Source organism: Desmodus rotundus, chromosome 11 (assembly GCF_022682495.2).
Source record: "Desmodus rotundus isolate HL8 chromosome 11, HLdesRot8A.1, whole genome shotgun sequence".
Lineage (NCBI taxonomy): Eukaryota > Metazoa > Chordata > Mammalia > Chiroptera > Phyllostomidae > Desmodus > Desmodus rotundus.
The window spans coordinates 13078036-13100212 of NC_071397.1; the positions used below are offsets into that span (position 1 = coordinate 13078036).

A 22177-nucleotide genomic window follows, 5' to 3' on the forward strand; every position below is an offset into this window, starting at 1 on the left:
CCGTCTCTCCCTCGTTCGTCAATATAAATACATAAACAAATTCTGGCAGCACACTGATTGAAAATCACTGCGTCAGAGTCACCTGGAGGGCTGTTAAAACAGGTCCCTGGGCCTCACTCACTCCTGCATTTCTGACTTAGGAGGTCTGGAGGGGGGACTTAGAACTGGCGTTTCCAACAAGTTCCAGGTCAGGTTGATGCTGCTGGTTGGGCGCGGGGGATACACTTAGAGAATGTTTGCCTTACTCTAAGAGAAAGCGGACGTGAGCACTTTGTGTGGTACAGAGTGGACCAAGTAAACAATTATCAACATCAATTCTGGGAGTGATTCCATGAATGCAACCTTTTTATTTCTTTTTAAATTGATGGGGAGGGGAGCTGTTTAATATTTTCCTCAATCGGGTGAAATAGAGGACAGGTGGGGCTGGATTCCCTGCCCAGCCGACTTCAGAAAAACAAAATCTCATTATCACCAGCGCCAGGAGAAGCTTGCATGCCACAAAGCATTGTCCTTGGCAGTGCCCGGCTCATGTTGTCATGGAATTCCCAGCTGCCTTGCCCAGGTCCTATTGGGCGGCATGGCTGAGATCTAAGAACCAGGAAACTTTATCCACAAACGCAATGTGTCCCTTGGCAACACATCACACTGGGGTGCTCCTTGGCTGTGATTTCAAGCATCAGGTCAGAATTCCAAAGGGGTGTTGCCTCCCATCTGGTTGGCATCCATGTAGCTGTTGGCAATGCTTTATCTATGATTCCTACCCATTGAGATAAGGTCTTGCCAAATCTACTTGGGCTGGTACTCTTTGGTGATAAATTTCTCTTCTCCCAGGGTGTTACCTATGAGGAGACACAGAATCAGAGAAAGTCAGGTCTGGAAGAGATCTCTGAGTTTATCTAATGAATGCAGGTCTGTGGTTTTACTGATGGGAAACTGAAAAGCAGAGAAAAGACTGAGGCCAGGCAGAGGCCGGGCCGCCCAAGGGTTCCATCCTGGAGAGAACCCTCCACATGAGCACCATGGAGGCCGTTGAGGCACAGGGGGGTTAGGATTAAGCAGCTGAAATGCAGACCAATGCTGGGAAAATGTGTGGTAATCAGTGAACGATGGGGCTCAGCATACAATAAAGTCCAAGGAACAAACTGCAAGCAGCCCTGATCCTTCCTGACTCCCTTTGAGGAGCCACCAAATCTCTGCTTTACATGCAGTCACTGATTTACGTGTTTCGCTCTGTTCTCTCCATTCTTAAGACCTTGGGTACAAAACAGGATCTCTAAAGAGTCTGGGTAACTCAGTCATTGAAGTGTGGCCTAGGTCTGATGAAACTATAAAATTTGCCAAATTGTTTCCTCCCAAAGGAAGAGATGAATCTAAAAAAAAAAAAAATCCCAGAATGCTCCCAATCTATGTTGCACCGTGTAGTTGGATTAACTGGTTTTCTGGCAGGTGAGAATTCTATACCAACCATGGCTAATTCCTGCTTTGCTTAGAAACAGCCTTCCCTGCTCACCTGCACCCTGGGCATAAACCCAGGAAACGGAGGTCTTATCTGCTGTTCTGAAACAGAGCTATTATGTTCTCAACTCCCTAATCTGTTTTACTATACAAAACACAGCAGGAACACTGTAAATTGGTCCTAATTAGAGCAGTTGGATTAAAATGTGTTTCAAATCTCCAAATTCCCTAGTGGGTCTCAGGTGTGTTTCAGCTGGCAGCAATTTGTCCGGGACTTGTTTCTTGGTCAGAGGGTGCCCCCTGAAGTTTGATAAAGGGAAGTACAGCACAGCCCTGCTGCCTTCTTAACAGAAGGTAATTAATTGTCTTTCCATTTAAGAATCATTCAAAAGGAGATAAATTTGGGGCTGTTATGGAAATCTGTGTCAGTATGAAAAACATTCTAGGGGCTACCGAATGATTATGCTTCAGCCCCTTTATTTGTTTTGGAAGCATGAGAAAAACTTGAAATTAATCTCTCTAGAAGAGCTCTAGAAGAGCTTATCTGACACAAGGCCAGACAAAAGTCTAAACTGGATTCCATTCTATTGTGAAACATTGCAACAGTGAGATTTCTTACTCTGAGTTCCTATTATTCCTATGTCAAAGATCACATTTCAAATTGAGATGGGCAGGTCAGATATCTGATATTTCCTGACTCTCAGCAGTATTTAACTCAGGTTCTATCCTGAAATCCTTCCTAAAATGCTCTTCTTAGCATCCAGGACAGCATGTTCTCCTGGTTTCTGACCTACTTCATGGGCTGCTCCTTCTCATTCCCCTTTACTGGATCCTCCTCCTCTCCGTACCTCATGATGATAGGGAGCCCTGGCCCAGCGCTTGGAGCCCCTTCTCTCCCTGTATCCACCACGTGAAATCTAGGCCTGTGGCTTTAAGCACCTTCTTTTCCATCTACAGGGTCGACTGGGGAAGAATCTACTTATGGCTCATTCAGGATATTGGCAGCACTCATTTCTTTGCAACTGTGAGATTGAGAACCTTGGATTTTTGCTGACTATTGGTGAGAGGCTACCTGAGGCCCACGAAACCACCTAGACTTCCTAGAATCCCCGTCACATGGGATTCTCCAACATGGCCACTTATGACATTAAGCCTGCAAGAGGAGTAGCTTGCTCTAGCCTGCTTTGAAGACAGTCTTGTATAAGGTTATCAGGGGAGCAATATCCCACAACTTTTGTCATAGTCTATTGTTAGAATTATGATGACCCTAACAGTGTATCTCCAGCCCAGATCTTCCCTTGACCAGTAGATCAACATACCCAGTGGCCTACTTGACATCTCAAATGGGAGCTCTCAGGGGCATGGCAAAGACCTGAAGCAGCTGACTGAAGCCACATAAGCTCAGAGAGCATTGTAGCTTCTAAGTGCAAGCAAATGAATCAAGGGGACTTCCAACTTTAGGATATCCCATGCTCTCTCCAATTTATACCCACGTGCACCCAACAGACACACACACTTATTTATACTCAACCAGTTACATGAATATGGTTTCTAGAGTCAAAAAATTATATAATTCCCTACTTCTCAGAGATAATGTCTTTTAACTGATTTAGTTTATTCTTTTGATATTTATTTCTATATTTCTAAACAATATGATTATAATGCTACTTATTGGCTTCTCAGTTGTATTGATTTCCAAAAACAAAGAATGAAGATTTAGACCTCTTTTGCCATCCCCTAAAATATACTTCCTATTCTCCACTTTCCCAATATACTATATTGTTATCATTTGGTTATATCTGCCAACAACCTGAATGAACTGGAATTCGATTCTTCCCCAGTCGAGCTTCCAGATGAAAATGCAGCCTCAACAGCATTGATTACAGTTTTGTGAGACCCTGAGCAAAGGACTCAATTATCTGTGCCTGGATTTCTGATCCATGGAAACCATAAAATAATAAATGTGTGTTGTTTTAATCAACTAAGCTTATGGCAATTTTTTTAACACAATAGAAACTACTAAATGTCTTTATTTTTATTACTTTCTTGTTTTTTTATTAGCACTTTGGGAGGAATCTGAGGTGAATATTTGTGTAATCAGTGGGTTAGAAAACATAGCATGTTGTATGTGATCGAACATATGGTTTTCCTGTCTGTCATCATTATAAAATTTATTCAGTATGAAGAGCCAGATCTATCCCAGCTATGAGACAAACATGCTCAGGTAATAGCAATATTTTGGTCACGTTAAATACTCACATGTTCTCGATTTGATAATTAGGATGTCCAATCTCATGTAAATGTGAAAACAATAGATAATTCAACATTAAATTTCTCTTCTCCCCCAACTGAGTCCTGCTTTAGGTTGGTTGCTCACAATATCATATCTTCACTTGCTGGTGCACATTTTTGCTTAGCCTTTTCCCTCTTCTTCCACCCCACCTTGGGAACTGAGGTTTTGACCTCTCTACCCCCAAATCCAGGGAAAGGAGGAATGTCTTATGGAATGTGATCACCTTCATATGGTGTCAGGGCTCTCTGGATAACTGGATAACAAGGGAGGGTTCATTCAAGAACTCTTCAGAAATTCCCGTATCCCTGACCTCTCACCTGCAATTCCTTTAACCCATGCAGATTCATCTGTATTCTAGGTGGTCACCTGTGACCCCTTCCTTATCCCCAATCTCATTTCACCTGCAGCTTCTTGCTGCTAAGATCTTTCATTACTTCGGATGGCCTTATTAGACAGCACCCAAAACAGCTACGTGTCGTCTCTCTCTTGCTCGTCTCACCATGGTCAATGGGAAACACACACACCTTTGCTCTGACAGACTCTACGCATGTAGGCAGGCCTCAGCACAGAGCCGATTCAGGGCTCCACCTGTAGATCTGTGGCCACCGTTCCAGGCAAGAATCAGACTCCAGTCAGCCATGTACCTAACTGTTGTGGTCCCACAGAAGGCTAAGATATCTTCTCTTACTAGGTTTGAGGTCAGGAGGCAAGCATCCCTCCTTATCTCACCTTTGGGGTCCTTATAAGAAGAGGAAGGGACTCCAGAAAGCTCTATTTGAATGTGAACAGAGAAGAGGCCATGTTAGGACATCTGAGACTGAATGAGCTGTCTCACAGAAAACTACCCTAACAGCACCTTGATCTTGGACTTCAAGCTCCAGAACTGTGATAAGATAAATTTCTGTTTAAACTGTACAGTCTGTGGTATTCTGTTATGAAGTCCAAGGTGACTAATACACTACTGTAGATGGCCTTTAATAGTGCACATGACTTCACAGGCTACTGAGATTTAGGACATCAGGACTTCACGTAAAAAGAGTGACTAGGTGATGCCTGAGATCCCTTACAGACCAGAGAGTCTAGGACCCTAATTACAATTAAATAAACAATGCTACTTCCTTCTAGCCTGGCTTATATTGCCCTCTTATTGTAATTTCCCATCCATGACTATTATCCCAGAACAGCCAATTCCCCCCATCTTGCCCTCCTCACATTATGGAAGCTCTCTGTGCTTAGTTTTTGCAGCTGTAAAATAATATCCCTCACCACACAAGCTTATTGTGAAGAGTAAATCAGTTAACACGTGCTAGCCCTGGCTAGTAACTCGGTTGGTGGGAGAATCATCCCGATATGCCAAGGTTGCAGGTTCAATCCCCATTCAAAGCACAAGCAAGAGTCAACCAGTGAATGCACAAATTAGTGGAACAACAAATTAATGTTTCTCTTTCCTTTCCTCTCTCTAAAATCAATTTAAATTTTTAAAAAGAATATGATATATATGATATATATATATTGTATATATATACATACACACACATATGTGTGTGTATGTATGTACATGGTCCCTGGTACACAGGGAACACTATAAACATTGATTCTTCTTCTTTGACTTCTTCCCATTATCATCTTCACCATGACACCACCACCACCACCATCATCATCATCATCACCATCATCATCATCATCAAAATTATTGGTGAGAGAAATCAACTTTTGCCTTAAAAACTACCAGTGCAAATCTCTAGGATACTCTGGAAACAAAGAGGAATCAAAGGCCTTGGCTGCTCCGTGCGCCGTAGTCAGGGCTGATACTCAGGGGAACCAAAAGGGATGGAAATGTGGAAGTGAAATGTCACTTCGCACAGTGTCTCTTCACCTGCTGCTCTGTATCTCACCTGAAAGTGGCATGGACGATGCATGCAGACAACTCCCAGAGAGTACCTAGGATGCATTATGAAAGAAACCCAGGATGTTTTAGGGCACCTCCCTGGAAGCTGACCACCAAACTCTCCCTCACTTCATCACTTGCACACAGATGTCTGGGAGTAATGAACCTTGTGTATAACCTCATAAAGCTTTCTTAGGATTTCAGCTAATTTTCAAGGCAATTATGGGGCGGTAGAAATGGACTAGGAACCGAAAGTCCTAAAAGTCCCCAATAACCTGTTATTGACTCTATACTCTTTGGTGAGTCCCTCGCCTCTCCAAGTCTCCACTTCCTTCTCTCTCCACCAGGTCTACTGGCACACTCACTTCACGGGATTGGGGACCAGACAAAACTGCCTTGTACACTCAGAAATACTGCATTAGATATGAAGTGAAAGTTTTCACTTTATTTCTGATTAACTTCCAAAGTTAAGTAACTAAACCAAAAAAGCAAAAGTAAGTATAAAATCCAGCTGGAAAATTGGGGAGGGAAATGACTTTTTCTTAGAAAATTTATACCAATGACTTTTTGATAAGAAAGTGAACATGGTCCCTCAATTTTTCTAAGGCAATTTCATGAAATTTTCTTACTCTGATTCAGATTATTGGAAATGCCATATGAATAATGCTGTTTTATGAAAAAGGAGACCATGGTTTGTGGCAGCGAGAGGCTGGTACAACTGATAGAATTTCTGACAAAACCAACTCTTCTACATTTAAGTAGCAATTTGTTTGAATCAAGCCACATGAAAATCTATCTCTCCATTTAACTGAAGATAAAGAGGGCAGAGATGAATCCACTGAAAATTCTTTCCTTTATTCCCAACTTTTAAATCAGAAAATTCCATCTATTATTGAGCTAATTTCTTCACTGACATTTAGCTCTAAAATGTCAACTTGCTCCAGAAAATTTTTTTCTTGATTTTATGGTTCCCAGCCTTATTCAGTGGATAAAACTGAGTTAGCCTGATATCATTTGAGGACTCTCCAGCATGAGAAAATGCACAAGTGCCTAAGACAGGAAAACGCAGATTAGACTTCTGGCTACTGTGCTGGAGTCAAGCACGAGACAAAATTGAAAAGCATATGCAATTCCATTCCATTCTGGACATTTTTCGGAAAACAGTAGGGAAAGATCTAGAATGTAGCTAGTCAACAGGAACAGCATCTCATTAATGTCCCAGAAACTTGCATTTGTCAGACAACTCTCACTTGAGAAGAGAAGCACCATATTTTTCAGATGTTGCTGGGAAATGACATAAAGTAGGTATGAGATCTCAGAATGTTATTGCTGAAAGGAACCTTAGTGATCTCTTAGTCTTTAAAAAAAAATTTTTTTTTATTTTACTGATGATGAACAATATCCAAAAAAGGTAAAGAGCACTCTGGTTGGTTGGTGGCAATGATAACAGGACCCAAGGCTTGTAGATGAGTGCATTAAACATTTGGGGAAGGAAGTGCTTTTTTAAGTTCAGACACTTGAACTTTATCTGGAATTCAAATAATTTTTATTGGAATCCAAAATGAGTTGCCTGTTTCCCTACCTTAATAATGTATTAGTGTAATTTAACATGAAATGGAACTCTTAAGTATGACTTCAACTTAACTTATATCTCTTAAGGCAATATCTCTTCCTCAGCCTCCACGCTGCATGCACCCTTCTGCTCCAGGAACATGGCAACTTCCTACATTACTTACATATCAGTCCTCCGGTAGTTGAATATCATTGACATCAGCAACAGCCAAAATATGAGCATAGGAACAAAGCATGTCATAGGCAGAGGGGAGAGTGCTCTTTCCCCCAGAGCAGATGGTGGCTCCTCCTTTTCCAGAACACTTTAGGGGGGAGGATACACCCAACAGTAGGGCACAAGCTCCTGGCCCCTACCTACCCACTGCTCAGCAGCTGGCACAAAAGGAGTGACTCTCTAGTAAGGACACAGTGGTGTTAGTCTAACCACACTCCTTCACCCCATGGACTCAGCAATCAATGTCACAGATTTATATATTTCTAATTGAGAAAATGCTAGTAATTTGTGATAAAATTAAAAGTGATACTCGCTGATCTCCATGAGTATCAAATCCAACACTATTGTGTTATCCATGAGCACCATTCAGATGTACTCCAGACTCACAGCTGGCTGATACTCTCACACTTATCACATGAATTTTTTAAAAGTTGTTGTTGAGCTTTCCTTATATGATGTACTCGTAGTCTCTCTTCCTACCTTTTATATCCTTTGGTTTATTGCGACTTACCTTTATGTTGCAATGGGTTGAAAAACTTGGGTTTAGCAGATAATTCTGATGAGTTTTGCTGCACAAAAGAAAAACAAGTCACTGGACATTAATAGTATCCTTTTAGCGACGATGCACATTTCCTGACTTCTTAATGTCATCAACAATCCTTTATTCCATCTACATAGTGTGCTGTTCTCCTTTCAAGAAATTAGAGTGCTCGCTTTTCTATTCTTTCTTCTGTTCTAATCAATTAAAAAAGTCTAAGAACTTATTTCTAAGTGAATCTTGTGTATATTCTTCAACTTCTAACAACAAACTAAAAAAAAAAGTTGTAAAGGAGATATTATTCTTTTCCATGTCTGTGATTACATTTCTCAGTTCACACGTTTATCACTTGAAGAACCTATGGAGCAAAAACGATATTTCTAGTAAGAATGGTCTCCAGTAAAGCTTTGCTTTGTTCTGCCTCCTCTTAGTACTCAAATCTCTTTGTGAATAATCCTTTTGTCATTGGTGCAGAGGCAAAACAGAATTTAAAATTTGGAAAACTAAGTTATCAAAATGAAATACAATAATTAAAATAAACAGCGTGCACTTACTTGGGAAAGGTAAAAGTGTTGAGATATACGTATTCTGTCTTTTGCTCACTCATTAATTAATTTGTTATTTAATTTAACATCTCATACTGAATGCTGTTTTGTGCCAGACACTAGTTTAGACACCACAAATACTGAAAGGAATAAGCTTCATTTACTGCTATAGTTCATGTCATGAGGAAGCTAAATCAAGATAGGAGAAATAAGTTCTTATTATAGGCAGTAGATGGCCTGGTGATAGCCTCCTAATTTTCACTGAAATATAAAGGTAGCTACCCTACCTCGAGCTTTGAAAAACACAATTATCAAAGAGCCAGGAATGAGAGAGAATGTCTGAAAAAGTTCCAAAGCAAAGAATTGATTTTCTACAATTCGGGGTTCATAAACATATACTACTAAAACCCTAATGAACAATTCTAAGGTCATGATCTTTGCCATTTAAACTGCATCTTGCCCCATTTGGAGAGAAGAGTCTTAGATTGCAACACACTCAAGGACTCGACATGGTCTGGGAAAAGCATCCTCCTAGGCATGTACATTTACATGCATTTAAGCTATTGCTGGAAAGCAGGACCTGAGTCATTGGAAATAAGAATAAATAAACCCTTCTTTGTGGAAGGGGAGTCTATAAGGGTCACTGGTCTGACTCTTGGTGCAGAATTGTAGAGAATGTGGCTAGGGTCAAAGGAAGGCCAAGAAGAGGCCCTGACCCCTCCGCAGGAAGAGTATTTTGAGAGAAACCTCATCGTGGGTCCCCACAAAGTTATGGTGGCTTGAGGGCTGATATTTGCTGAGAACATCATTGGTTTCTGCTTTCATTCCCTTCAGCCCGCTGTCCAACTGCTCACTGCTGTTTTCAAGGTCCCTGCTTCACCACCCCTTTGCCCATTGCTCAATGGATGGCTTTGTCTCCTACTAAAAAAAAAAAAGGATCCAGGTCTGAATTGTCCCCCATCATGTCCCCAGTGCGCATGTCGCTCTGTCTGCACCAGCCTGAAACTTCCTGTGTCCAGGGAAGAGGTGGATTTCTCCACGTGCGGTCCAGCTGTTCAACCTGACTTCCCAGGAACCCTCTACCATCAATTATCCTCCCTCTCTCATTTGTTTTTAGACTTTCTCTTTGCTGGTTCCTCTCTCCCAACATATGAACTTACTCAAATCCTGGCAACTCAGCTCTACCCTGTCACTCCTGGTCCTGTGTCTGCATCTGGTTACCACCCTTGCTGTCTTTTCTCTCACAAGAGGGAATCTTGGCAGGAGCACTCATGCCCAGGGGGAGCTCTCCTACCTCTTCTCGTCATTCCTCAACCACTGTGCTCTGGGCTCCTTCTTGTTCATTCCAACTCCCTCAGGAAATTACAAATACTCATCTTTTCTTCTGCCAAATGTACTTTTGTTTTAAAGCAAAAGAGCCATCTAACCACCAAACAAAAAGCCATTTTTGTCATTTGGTTTGAAAGCGCAATTGGAGACGGGGGACACATCCAGAAGATGAAGACCCCTCACTGACCACTGTGGCCTTCTTGAAAAGTGGCAACACTACGTTAGAAACGGGGAGAAAAGACGTTGTCGTGCTTCTTTGCTTTTGGTTTTGTGTACTTTTGGGTGTTTTTCTCTCTTTCGTTCTCAAATGAGAAAAATTCTGACACCCTGCTTTGTGGGGTGAAGTGTCCTGTCTCGCTTTACTCAGTGAGGTTTTTCTTTAATGCAGTCACAAGGCTGTTGCCCCTCCTTTTCTTAAGAGTAGTGAACTATTCATTAGTCTCACATTTTGTGGTTCAAGGGATTTTGGTTCTTCAAGACAGAAACTCGAAATTACGGAACGTTAGAACTTTTGCTTTGAGTAACTGACTAGTCCAACACTTCATTTTAACAGTTGAGAAAATCGAAACCCAAAGGAACTGACTTTCCTGAGATCACACTGCCAGATGGTTACTGAGTCAGAAATACAGGGTACACCACCCAAAGTCTAGTCTCCCTCCCTCACCATATATTGAGCCCCTCTGAGGAGTGAGCACACAGTGCAATACCCAGATGATGTATTATAGAATTGCACACTTGAAACCCAGATAATGTTATTAACCAAATAATTTTAACTTAACAATAATAATAATAAAAATAAGAGAGAATAAAAGGAAATACAGGGCAGGTCTGCTGGCTCATGGGCTCCTGATCCCTGCGTTAGCGCAGTGTTCTCCGTCTGCTATGAAATGCCCATGCAGGAAAATTTTCTAATTTCAGAGGTTAATTTTCTCACTGATTTTTTAATTTCAAAAGGTTATACTGTCCACTGTAAAAATGCTTAAACATCCATGTAGGGTTTCATGCACTTAAGTTAGTAGACTTTTATCCAACAGAAATCTTTACTTTAGAAACGTTTCTGAAATTCCCTTATTGTTTTGCTAAAAGAGAAAAGTCTAAATTAACATCAAAATACAAACTATGAATGCAAGTACTTTCATTTCTCACTATATTCTTCTTATATGAATTGCACTTTTGTGGAGAAGACCGAAACAGGATTCCTTTGTTTCCATACAAATGACAACTTGTAGCTAAAACTGCGTGGGACAGAGTCAGTTATACCAGCTCACGAGAGAAAATTCAGAGACTGTGTTTTATATATTAGAAGTTTTCTGGAGAAGGAAAAATGGCCTATAGGGGAGCCAAAAAGTCAGGCAGAGAAAGGGGCCTTACCAACGCTAGCGCTTGGGTGACAAGGCAGACTAAAGCCAATGATACTGTTCAAAGGTACTTGCTCACAAAGCACCCACAGACTTGGATGCTGAGTGTCCTTGAAGCTTTCCACGCCTTCTCATTCATTCATTCAATCCCTCCCTCCATCACTCACTCTTTACCGAGTATTGAGCATGTGCTGGGCACCATGACAGATAACCAGAATATAATGGTGACAGAAACCCAAGGGGGTTAGAAGAAAGCGATCTTTCTGTGGAGCTGCATAAAAATAAAAATGGAAAACTGGAACTTCGTGCATTGGATGCATGGCAGCGTGAGATAATTACCTTCAGTGGCTGCTTCAAATAGCTTAAAGGAGACAACTTGTTGAGAAGCTGGTGTCGCAACTGTAAAAGCAACAAAGAAACACTGAGATGCACATATTCAATCTTTCATAGGCAAATCCAGAGCAAAACTGCAAACTGAAATTGTTATTTAACAGTAGTGTTTCCTGGAAGTTAATAGACTGTAAGGATGGGTATCTGATGAAAGGATTTTGTATTCTATTTCCTTTATTTCTTTTCTTTATGTATAAACAAATCCAGAATTAAATGAAAAACAGCAGTACCCAAAGCCATAATAATTCAGATTCTAGACATTAGTAATTGGCAATAATTGCCAAATTGAAGTTTATCTTTGAAGTGAAGGGTTTCCTAGCCATGTGATTGGTACAAACGAGAGAATTGTTTAGGCCAATGAAGAACAGCAAATTGCTTCTTTGTAATCAGGGGGTTTGTGCATGTGCAACAATTGTGCTAATTATTATAAAATATTCGTATGTTCTTATTTTTAAAAGGCCTATATCTATTAGCTTACTGTCTTTACCTCTCTCCACAGAATTGCTCAATGATTGGGAAAAATCATAAAATGAGTTTATTTAACTTTTTTCTATTAACTTTTACTTACACTGTTCGTCCTTTTTAGGAATTTAACTGTAGAAGCTATGTACTATATAAAACTGTAGAACTGTAGAAGTAGATATATCTTTCAGTATATCCTAAGTACATGGATAAATTAAAGGGAAAAAAAAAAGCAGTTCACCCCTATGGAAAGTACTTTTGCTCTTTAATTATTGCCAAACCATAACATAATATAGAAAAATTTGAAGTAAGAACACTTTTCATTTTCTGTCTGTAAAGTCACATTATAGGTTGTGATTAGTTCTCTATAGCTTATTGCTAGCAGTAAGTGTTTAGTTCCTTTGTCTCCTGAGACTGCCTTTTGTAAAATTATAGAACTTTATTACAAAGACACTCATAATCTTGCCTCTTCTATATGAAAAAGGGCCTCAGAACTGAATGGGAAGGGTTAGATGCCTGGGTTAAGGGATAAAGAGAGAAATGAATCACATACCTTACTATCCAAGAGCATTCCAAAACATAAGATGAAAAAACCCTTAAAAAAGGAATAAATCACATGTTTTATCTTTTCCAGAAGAGAAAGCTGTTACAAGTAATACTATTCTGTTCTATCACCTTACATTGGAGTTGTTTTCTTGTCGTCTCCCTACTGGACTGTGGGTTCCTTAAGGCAATTATACCACGTGACCTTTACAATGCCTGGCATTACACAAAGTACTCAAAATTTTTTTCATCGAATGTATAAATAAGTTGTCAAGTGAATAATGTTTTAAATGCACCCAGAACTTCATTTTCCCCTTTGTGTCATTCTAAACCCAACACAAATAAATTCCATTTGCTTCTATATCTTAGACTTTCTTTAGGACAGGCATGAAATAAACATTTACTAAGCACCTCTGATGGCAGAGGCACCCTTTCCAGCCCGTGGGGAACCCTTGGCAGAAGCCTCTTGGACCTTGAAATCCCCCTCCCAGGCAAAGCACCCTCAGTTGGTGCCTGTTCAGACAGTGTATCACCGTGGGCTTACCCTCAGCAGAAGCTCTCCAAACCTGTCCCTATTAGGTGTGTGCTGTCTGTGGCCACCATCTATGGCACCACGCGAACATTCCCTGGAACGCTGATGTGGGTGAAGGACCAGATAGTTTTCAGGAGACAACTACTGAACATTTACTATGTGTCAGGCACTGTGGGAAATGCTAAATCATCTTATTTAATCCTTATATTTACTCTGATGCAAGTAATAGCATTATCCCTGTCTAACATATGAAAGATTAAGTAATTTGCTAAAGGTCACATGGTTGATAACGTGACATATTTGATCCCAGACCTATTTAAGTCCTGAGCTCAAAGGTTTAATCACCAGTCAGTCCCCTGAGTCATTGTGCAGAGGTAACCCAGCAAACTGTCACTGAACCAGGATTGAAGGCTCTCTTCCAGACTCAGCAAAACCTAGATTACTTTGTCTACCTACCTCTCTGACTGTGGCACGTAAAACCCATTCTTTGCAGCAGGGGTTGGCAAACTTTTCTGTAAAAAGCCAGGTAGTAAATATTTAGGTTTTAAAGGTCGCACAGTCTCTGTTGCAACTGCTCCACTCTGCTGATGTAAGGAAGGCAGCCACAGATCATACGTAAAGAAATGGGTGTGGCTCTGTTCCAATAAAACTTTATTTACTAAAGCAGCGCTGGTTGCAGTCTCCTAGCTTCTGCTCTATTGCACACTGGGGACTACCCTTGCACCATTCAGAGTCAACAAGTCTTGATTTATTTCCCTGTCCCTGTGCGCTTTTACATAAGTCTGCACTAGAGAAGGAGGACTGAGTCAGCAGCAAGAGAGATGAACATTAGCTACGTGAAGTGTAGCAGACTAAAAACCCTAGAATGGATTACTGAAGAAGGCTACAGTATGACAATAACTGTTGGGAAAATGCATCCGTTTTTTCCCATTCCCTGTTGCCAGGCAGTTTTGGTTACAGTCCCACAGCAGGCAAGGAAATAACATAGCCTCTGGAGTTGTCGTACCAACCTCAGTTTTCCATGATTATTCCAGTTACCTGATGGTATGATAATAGGTTATTCTTACTGTCCTCACCTGGAATGCATTGAGCAATGCGAAAATAACATGCCACGCCAGACTCTGGCTGTCCACCATTATTCCTATGCCAAAGCCCCAGGTGAGCCCCAGCAGAGGGGTCAGAATGAGGAGGCTCTTCCCCATGCGGATGATAGTGGCCTTGTGGTCGTGACTCAGTCTCTCTCCGACAGCGGGCCTCCAGAGCTTTGTGAGAACTAAGAGCACCACAACCAAATTCACAGCCACAATAGTCAGCGCAGGAACAGCAAGGGCCAAGAGGGGCTTGCTCCCACCGGACCAGTTGAGCCAACACGTGCCTTTCTTTTTGTAGCCATTGCTAGGTTGTGTGACCACAATGGTGACGACAGATATAATAAGAGGACACCCATAGCCCAGGCAGAACCCAACAGCCATCATCAGAGGCATGGCCATGTGATGGAACACAAAGACGATCCGATAAGCCAGCAGGATGCCGAGCATGAGCATCCAAAAGAACAGGGAGAGGTAGAAAAAGTGTGTCAAGAACACTGCAGCTATGCAGACTCCAGAAGGCTTTACCGTGGTGTCCACAGTGGCAGCGACAATAAACCAAACATCAGCAATCAGGAGGCACAGGTCTATGTTCACCATGCAAATATGGCGTGTGTGTGAGGTTTGGGTTTTCTTGACCTCCTTCCAAAACAGAGCCTCGATGATCAGGCATAAGATGAGGCTTCCAATGGAGACGCCCAGCCCCGAAAATGTGATCCATTTCACAACTGGAATTGTGGCAGGGGGGACGAAAGGTGACATCAGCATGGAGAACGAGGTCAGGTGAGTACACCGGCACATCACCGTATCTGGAGTTTCATTCACTAGGTGGCAGCCTGCATCGTTCCACTGCAAGTGACTGAAATCCCAAAACACACAATGAGGCTGGCTCAGGTTTGACTCTACTGTGGAAAAACTCAGGAAAACTTCATTTATGGAATAGTTTTGGATAACCGTGGAGATCACAGGCCCATTGACCCGGGCATTTCCAATTTGGGTAATGGGTAGAATGTTCCCCAGGGTCAGTGAGGCCATGCTGATAATAGTTTCTGGAAGGGACCCCTGGAATTGGTCCGACCCAATGAACACTTGGCCTCTGATGGGAATGGAGGTATTTGGGGGGACCACTTCAGTCTGATAGCTGTAACCTGTCTTATGTTGGCTTTCAGACACTGGAATCCCTTTCCAGTTAATGAATTCCCGAGAAAAATTCAGAGGCAGGGCTGTTGGAGGTACCAGAATGCTGATGTTTTCCAATGTCTCTAGTAACTGTGAGCTGGCCTGCTTTTCTTCCTGCAGTAAAACCGTCCAGTTGGTTACTGATGTTGAATTAAGGATGTGGTCAGCTACACTGATGACATCCTGAAATGCAAGGTTGAGAGTCAGTTGTATTTTGAGTAAATGGGTAAGACGACTAACAGGGGGTAGTCATTAGTACTAAGCACAGGAAAATTGCCTTGCGAATTGGCTCAGTGGAGGATCACGTTAAAACTCATCAGTGAATTTCAGCTCAGTTGCTCTGTACAGCGGAAGGTCTGGGTTAAGAAACTTGGGTCAACAGGATCGTGTAAGTTCCCGGGTGATCACCCCAGGGTGTTCGTGTGCACACTGGGGTTTGAGCATGGATGAGAAGGAGTTCTAAATTCATGTCATGGACTTTCAAATTTGAATTCATGTGTATTTATTATTTTTGTTTAATAGAGGAGAGGATATAAGTAAAAACCTTTAAAAAACTGGAGGCAAGCAACAAGAAGGTATTGAGTTGTTGTCGGTTTTAAGGATCAGTCTTAGTTTGAGAGATTCCTTTTCCAAGCCAATGCTTGAAAATGATCCCTTTGTCCCTCACCATCCTCTGCCTTTCTTAGGAGTCTGGTTCCCAGGTGTTCTGCTGCAAATGTCTGTCACTCTGGCCCTGCATCACCCTAACCAAGCCCTCTGTGGCTTCTGGCCCAGAATCCCATAGTTCGTTTCTTCTACTGCCTTCAGGAACCTCTGCCTTCTTTTGGTGTGTGTCTGCCTGCTCTATTTTGCTCTTTAATTAATTTTTAGCCTTTTTATGTCATTTTGTTTTAGTTGGTACTTGCAAACAACACATGGTTAAACTCTTAAAAATAATCTGAGCATCTTTTCTTTGATTCAGGGAGTTTAACTAACCATATTTAATGTCATGTCTGACATTATATAATCCAATTTGGCAAAATATTATATACTTTTTAGAGAGGGGGAAAGAGAGGGAGAAAAACATTAATGTGAGAGAGATACATCAATCTGTTGCCTCATATTGTAACCCAACCAGGGATTGAACCCACAGCCTAGGCATGTGCCCTGACTGGAGATCGAACCCACAACCCTTTGTCTTCTGGGACAACATCCAACCAACTGAGCCACAACGGTCAGGGCAAAATATTATATACTTTAACCAAAAATGCATACATCCGAAATGTTTCAAAGGATATTTACTTAATAAATGTTTACTGAGCACCTGGTACATGTCACTTGTCAGTCTCCTAGGCACTGATGGGATATCTAAAGTGTAGGCAGTGTCTACTGTAGAGTGACCAGATTACAGATTTTTTCTATTTGCTTATTTGCATTTCTTTTAGTGACCAATTCTTATTTCTATAATTTTAAGTTAATTTTAAAAGATTCAGACCAAAGTATACATTTCTCAGTCAAAACAAAGGAAGTGTTAAAATATACATGACGAAAGTCAGAGCTTGTGGCCACAGGACAGAACTGCAGACACAAAGAGTTGGCACCTGTGTCACACAGCATCATCAGGTGCAGAGCATCATCCCTTTCTGTAAGCCAGGTGCTGCCCAGCCAGCCTGCCGCCCAGCTGCGTGCCTAGAGGATGCTCCTGTTACTTTGACCTGACAGAATAGATCTCACGAGTTCCTCGTACATACAGAAGATGCAGTAAAAAAATCGCACAAAGACTGTTGGATGGCTCTTCGGTCTTTTCCAAAAGTTCCCCCAACTCAGGCTTTCGTCATTCCTCTCATGAGGTAGAGCATTAAAGTGGGCCCTTCAAAACCCTCATGCTCTGTTGATGGGACTGCAGCCGCTGGGGAAAGCAGTATGGAAGTCCCTCAGAAATTAACACTGGAACTACCATATGACCTAGCAGTCCCTCTTCTGAGTATATATCCGAAGAAAGCCAAAACACTAATTCAAAAGACATATGCATCCCTATGTTCACTGTGGCATTATTCACAGTAGTGAGGCTATGGAAGCACCCTAAGTGTCCATCAAGAGGCTGTTGGATAAAGATGTGGTACATATATAAAATGGAATGTTACTTGGCCATAAAGAAGAGTGAAATATTACCACTTGCAACAACATGGATGGACTTAGAAGGCATTATGCTAAGGGAAATAAGTCAGACAGAGAAAGAAAAATACCATATGATTTCACGTATTTGTGGAATTTAAAAAGCAACATAAATTCACAAATAAAACAGTAACAAACTCATAGATACATAGAACAAACTGAGGCTTGCCAGGTGGGAGGGATTTGTGGGACTAGGTAAAAAAGGTGAAGGGATTAAGAAGTAGAAATGGGCAGTTACAAAATAGTCACAGGTACACAAAGTACAGCATAGGGCATAGAGTTAATAATATTACAATAACAATATTATGATACAGTATCAGATAGATACTAGACTATCAGGGAAATCACTTTGTAAGTTATATAAACACTTAACCACTATACTGTACACCTGAAATTAATATAATATTGAATGTCAATTGTAATTAAATAATTAAAACAAAATATTAAATGATAGCAATAATAAACAAAGTGGGCCCTTCAAGTGCGGGCAGCCCATACCTCCATTGTCGAATTGGACACCCTGAAATGGCTTGCCAGTGACAGAGAGGAGACATTGCCCAGAATCGACACCACCGAAGCCAGATTCCCAGCGGTGGTTGATGGGTTTTGCTGAATGAGGACTGAAAGATTTCGCACCACGGATGACATGGCTGCCTCAGTAGCATTGCTTGCAACCACACTGAAATTCTAGGGAAAAAATGGTTCAGTTGTAAAAAAAAAAAAAAATACATATGCTTGTGGTTCATCAGATTTAAGTCAGATTGCTTGGCCACTTCTCTAACATTTGTATAGTGCATTACAATGTGGAATACTGTATAACGATAACAATGGTAACAATGGTGTAATGGTAACAGTGCCTGTTACCCAGTGCTTTCTGGGTTTCAGGGCTGGTACTCCGCACCACATGCTTTACCAGGGATTCCTTGATTTAACCCTTACACCACCCTTTGAGGGAGGTGCCATTAAGGAACTGGAAACTTGATGAGATTTATTTAAAGGCATTTTCATATAAGTTATTGTCCTAATTATATGGAGACTGATGTTCAGTGAGATTCAGTGACTTTCCAACCAGGATCCAGCTAGGAAGTGGCACTAAATCCTGTTAGAGTCACACTACTATGCTGAGAAATCCTTGTAGGATGGGAAGATAGAGGGACATACGTGGAGATTTGACTCCACTTTGTCAAATCTCCACTTTGACCCCACTGGGTTTGGAATTTTACTTCTTCCTTGAAGTTCCCATCTGCTTCCTCCACTCTGAGAGAGCTTGGAAGGCAGGCAACAAGGGAAATTCCTTTTCGGTCAAAACAACTCAATCAAGGAACCCAGGTCCTGTATGGTTTCCTTTTTGCTCTTCTTGGCTGACAGTGCTGGTCTTTGCCAGGCCACCTGGGATCTGCCTGCCCTCACCCTCACGCCCTCAATAGACACGGTCCATGTCCATAACTGAGGCAGAGAAGGCAAGAGCAAGGATGGACCACAGAAGCCATCTGGTCCAATCTCCCTGCCCAGTTCACAGGTGAGAAAACTGAGGTCCAAAGAGGGAGAAGTGAACATTCTACAGCCCTTCAACGCATACCATTGTGAGGTTCCGTAGTACAATAGCAGAGCCTCTGGCTGGGACAGAAGTTCTGCCTAACAGGGAGATCTATTCGCAGAATAGTGCTGTGAACTCGTCTTCTCTACCACTCGGGTTCTAATTCTTCACTGTGTGCTCCTGTTTATCTGCCTTGTCCTAAGTCCTTGAACCTTCCAAAGAGAGCATTGCGTGAAGGTCACAGTGCTGGACTGGGAATCAAATGACCATCTTTCTACTTCAACACTATTGTTATCAGAGGGACCAACTATTAGCCACTTAATCCTTCATCTCCTAATCTGTAGAAGGAGTTTGATAAAACAGATGACCCTTAAGATCCACTGCACTTTTATCATTCTACGTGGCTCACCTTTGGCTGACCCCAGTGCCTGCCCTGGTTTCTGATATGCATACATTCTCACTTGTACTAAGTCTATCACTTTTGACTCGCGCCTTCACATGGGTCTTTGATTCCCAGGCTTTCCGGACTTCTGCCATCTAGTATAGACTTCTTCAGCACTGACTCACTCAACTGCAGCACCTCTCTTCGCCAAAACCATCCACTCCGACACTGTCTGACCTTCTCAGCTGCCATTTCAACTCTGTCACTGATGCCCACACTTCTTGAGTTTACAAGGTCTGATGTCTCCCTTGCGTTCTGTGTATTTATAAATGAGACAAATTGGTGTATTTTACCCTCCATCTAGCCATGCTTGGTGGGAGGTACCCACTGTGAAACCTAAAACCAGGACAAGTCTGCAAGGTGGAAATGCTTTACCTTCTTCAGTTCTTCCAGCTGGGCGAGCACACAGGTCTCCCTAACAACCTGCCACCCAGAAGGCTGGCATTTGGCTGTGATGTTCCCGGTGTAGCCGCTGCTACAGGGAAGAGTATATTCATCATTCTTAAACCCAAATCCAAAAACAATGCTGTTACACTGAACTGGAAAAGAGTGAAGCAGAGAGGAAAAATGTCTGTGAATACCTTGGCACTCTCTATAAATCATAAAGCTATGCTTTAGAAATCATATTTCCAGATACAATACCCAGCAAAATTCAAGAGTAGGAAAAGCTGAACTTTGATGCCCAGCTTCATCCTTATCAGCATCCTCTTCTCCTTCCTCACACCCTACTCTCTGTGAGGCTGGCCCTTCTCCCTCCAGGTGTCTGATCTGGGTCAGCCACCCCACTTTTAGTGGGCTATCAACTAGTATGTGTTAATATCTAGTGAAAATAAGACAGGGTGTGACCCCTCCCAGGAAATATTTTTACTCTTTAAGGGAGTGCTAAGAAAGCAGAAAGTCTTCCAAACACGATGGTACAAAGCAGTAACGATATGGTTAAAAGACAGTTGCCATTTGGGGCTGACATGTCCTACATTGTAGCCCTTTAAAAGCTTCTCACGTTGTGACCAAAACACTAGTTACTTTTGCAGCTGGCCCTTAATAACATAGTCTTCCCATGACCGGGACTGGGAGGGGACCTTGGGTGGAAGATCCACAGAGGTGTGTTTTTTTCGTGTGTTTTCTCTATTGCTGTGTCCTAAGTGCCTGAACACTTTAAACACTTAGGACATGTTTGTTGCATACGTGCCGTTGAAAGTGGCACAATTTTGATAAGAGAGGTTTAAGACTGAGTGTAAAGAAGTAAAATAGAAAAAAGATACCTGAAGAAAGGAAGCAGTGTGTGTGTGTGTGTGTGTGTGTGTGTGTGTGTGTGTGTGTGTGAGTGTTAAAGATGGGGATATATGCATTCTTTCCTTGGTTTCTGGACTATTACTCAGGAGTAGTGCCAGCCCCGGAGATATTTCAACATGTGTACCAGTAAACTATTGCTGAGTCATTTCCATCACAGCCTGCAGTGAAATCAGTCTTCCACAACATTTATAGTGGAGATCAGATCACTGATTAGCACGGGTCCGAATTAGTCAGCTGAAATGGAGTTCCATGGTAAACAGCGGCCCATGTCTACTGAAAGTCAGTCTTAAAATAATTCTGTATCAGAAACCTCTCCAATCTACTTCCTAAAGACACGAATGAGCTACCAATTAAAGGACCCCCTTGAGCTAAACGGAGGGTGGGAATTTAGGGTTACCTTCTCCCGATACTCTGAAGGAGTCGTCTTCCAGTGGAAACAACTTCTGAAGGCCTTCTGCAGCCTTCTCGGCCGCCTGCCCAATGTCTGACAGCAGCTCAGACGCGCTGCTGGAGCCGACAACTTCATACCCAACGATGATGCTTCCAGCTCTAGAAAGATTACACGGGAAAGAAAGTGAGATTCGTGCATTCAGTCACTCAGCACCTACTCGGTGTGTGCATGGCATTCGGTCCATAAACATACATCAGACATATTTGGTCCCTGCTTTCATGCAGTTCACATTCTGCTGGAGAAAGCAAGGCAAAGAAGAAACAAGTAACCACCGTGTATAAGTATTCATACAGTTATATAATATACACATTGTGTTTTGTTAAGGGTTATGGGAGACAGGTACAATGATAAGAGCAGCATGTAGATGTGAGGCCCTCTTTAAATAAGACGGGTCAGGAAAGGCTTCTCTGTGCAGAGGGTCTTTGCAGCCGAGGCCTGAATAATGAGAAGAAAAGGCCAGCGGTGCAAAGACCGCCGGGACAGCATGGCGGCACATGCAAGGACCTGAGGCAGGGAAGTGTCTATGAGCCTGACAGATTTAAAGACTAGATGTCAAGTCAAGAATTGGGATTACTTCTCAATGCCTAAAGGTTTCAATGTGGGTTTTAAGAACCCCAGGTGAAAATACATTAAGAATTGAATGTGTTAATTTAACTCAGAAGACAAAACAGAGAAAGACAGGCATAACTCTTCAGTGAGCAAGAGAGTGGTGGGTAGGAGATAATGTTAGAGAGGTTGCCAGGAACCAGGTCACGGAGGGCCCTAGAGTTTGAATGTTATTTTTTATTAAAATGTTTTATTCTTTATTAAAAGTCAGCGACACTATCAGATTAGTTGTTTAAGATCCTTACTCTGGCTGATGTGTAGAAAATAGACTGAAGGGAGGCAAGAAGGGAAGCAGAAAGACTAATTAG

At 41.9% G+C, this 22177-nt stretch overlaps 1 protein-coding gene across 6 annotated transcripts in view; it reads right to left on the reverse strand.

Annotated features, from left to right (window-relative positions):
* Nucleotides 1–205: 205 nt before the first annotated feature.
* The window catches only part of ADGRF1 (adhesion G protein-coupled receptor F1), a 43810-nt gene continuing 21838 nt past the window's right edge, over nt 206–22177 (reverse strand). For 3 of the 6 annotated variants that reach the window (XM_053914368.2, XM_045193473.3, XM_053914367.1), the window contains 8 exons: nt 21210–21361; nt 19895–20058; nt 18039–18227; nt 14196–15569; nt 12598–12639; nt 11532–11591; nt 7934–7991; nt 206–839 (listed from right to left, as the gene is read on the reverse strand). In XM_053914368.2, the coding sequence (XP_053770343.1) occupies nt 787–839; nt 7934–7991; nt 11532–11591; nt 12598–12639; nt 14196–15569; nt 18039–18227; nt 19895–20058; nt 21210–21361 (2092 nt within the window). In that variant the 3' untranslated portion in view covers nt 206–786. The remainder of the gene's footprint in view (nt 840–7933; nt 7992–11531; nt 11592–12597; nt 12640–14195; nt 15570–18038; nt 18228–19894; nt 20059–21209; nt 21362–22177) is intronic. The other 3 variants (XM_071219678.1, XM_045193475.3, XM_045193474.3) reach the window with 2 other exon arrangements.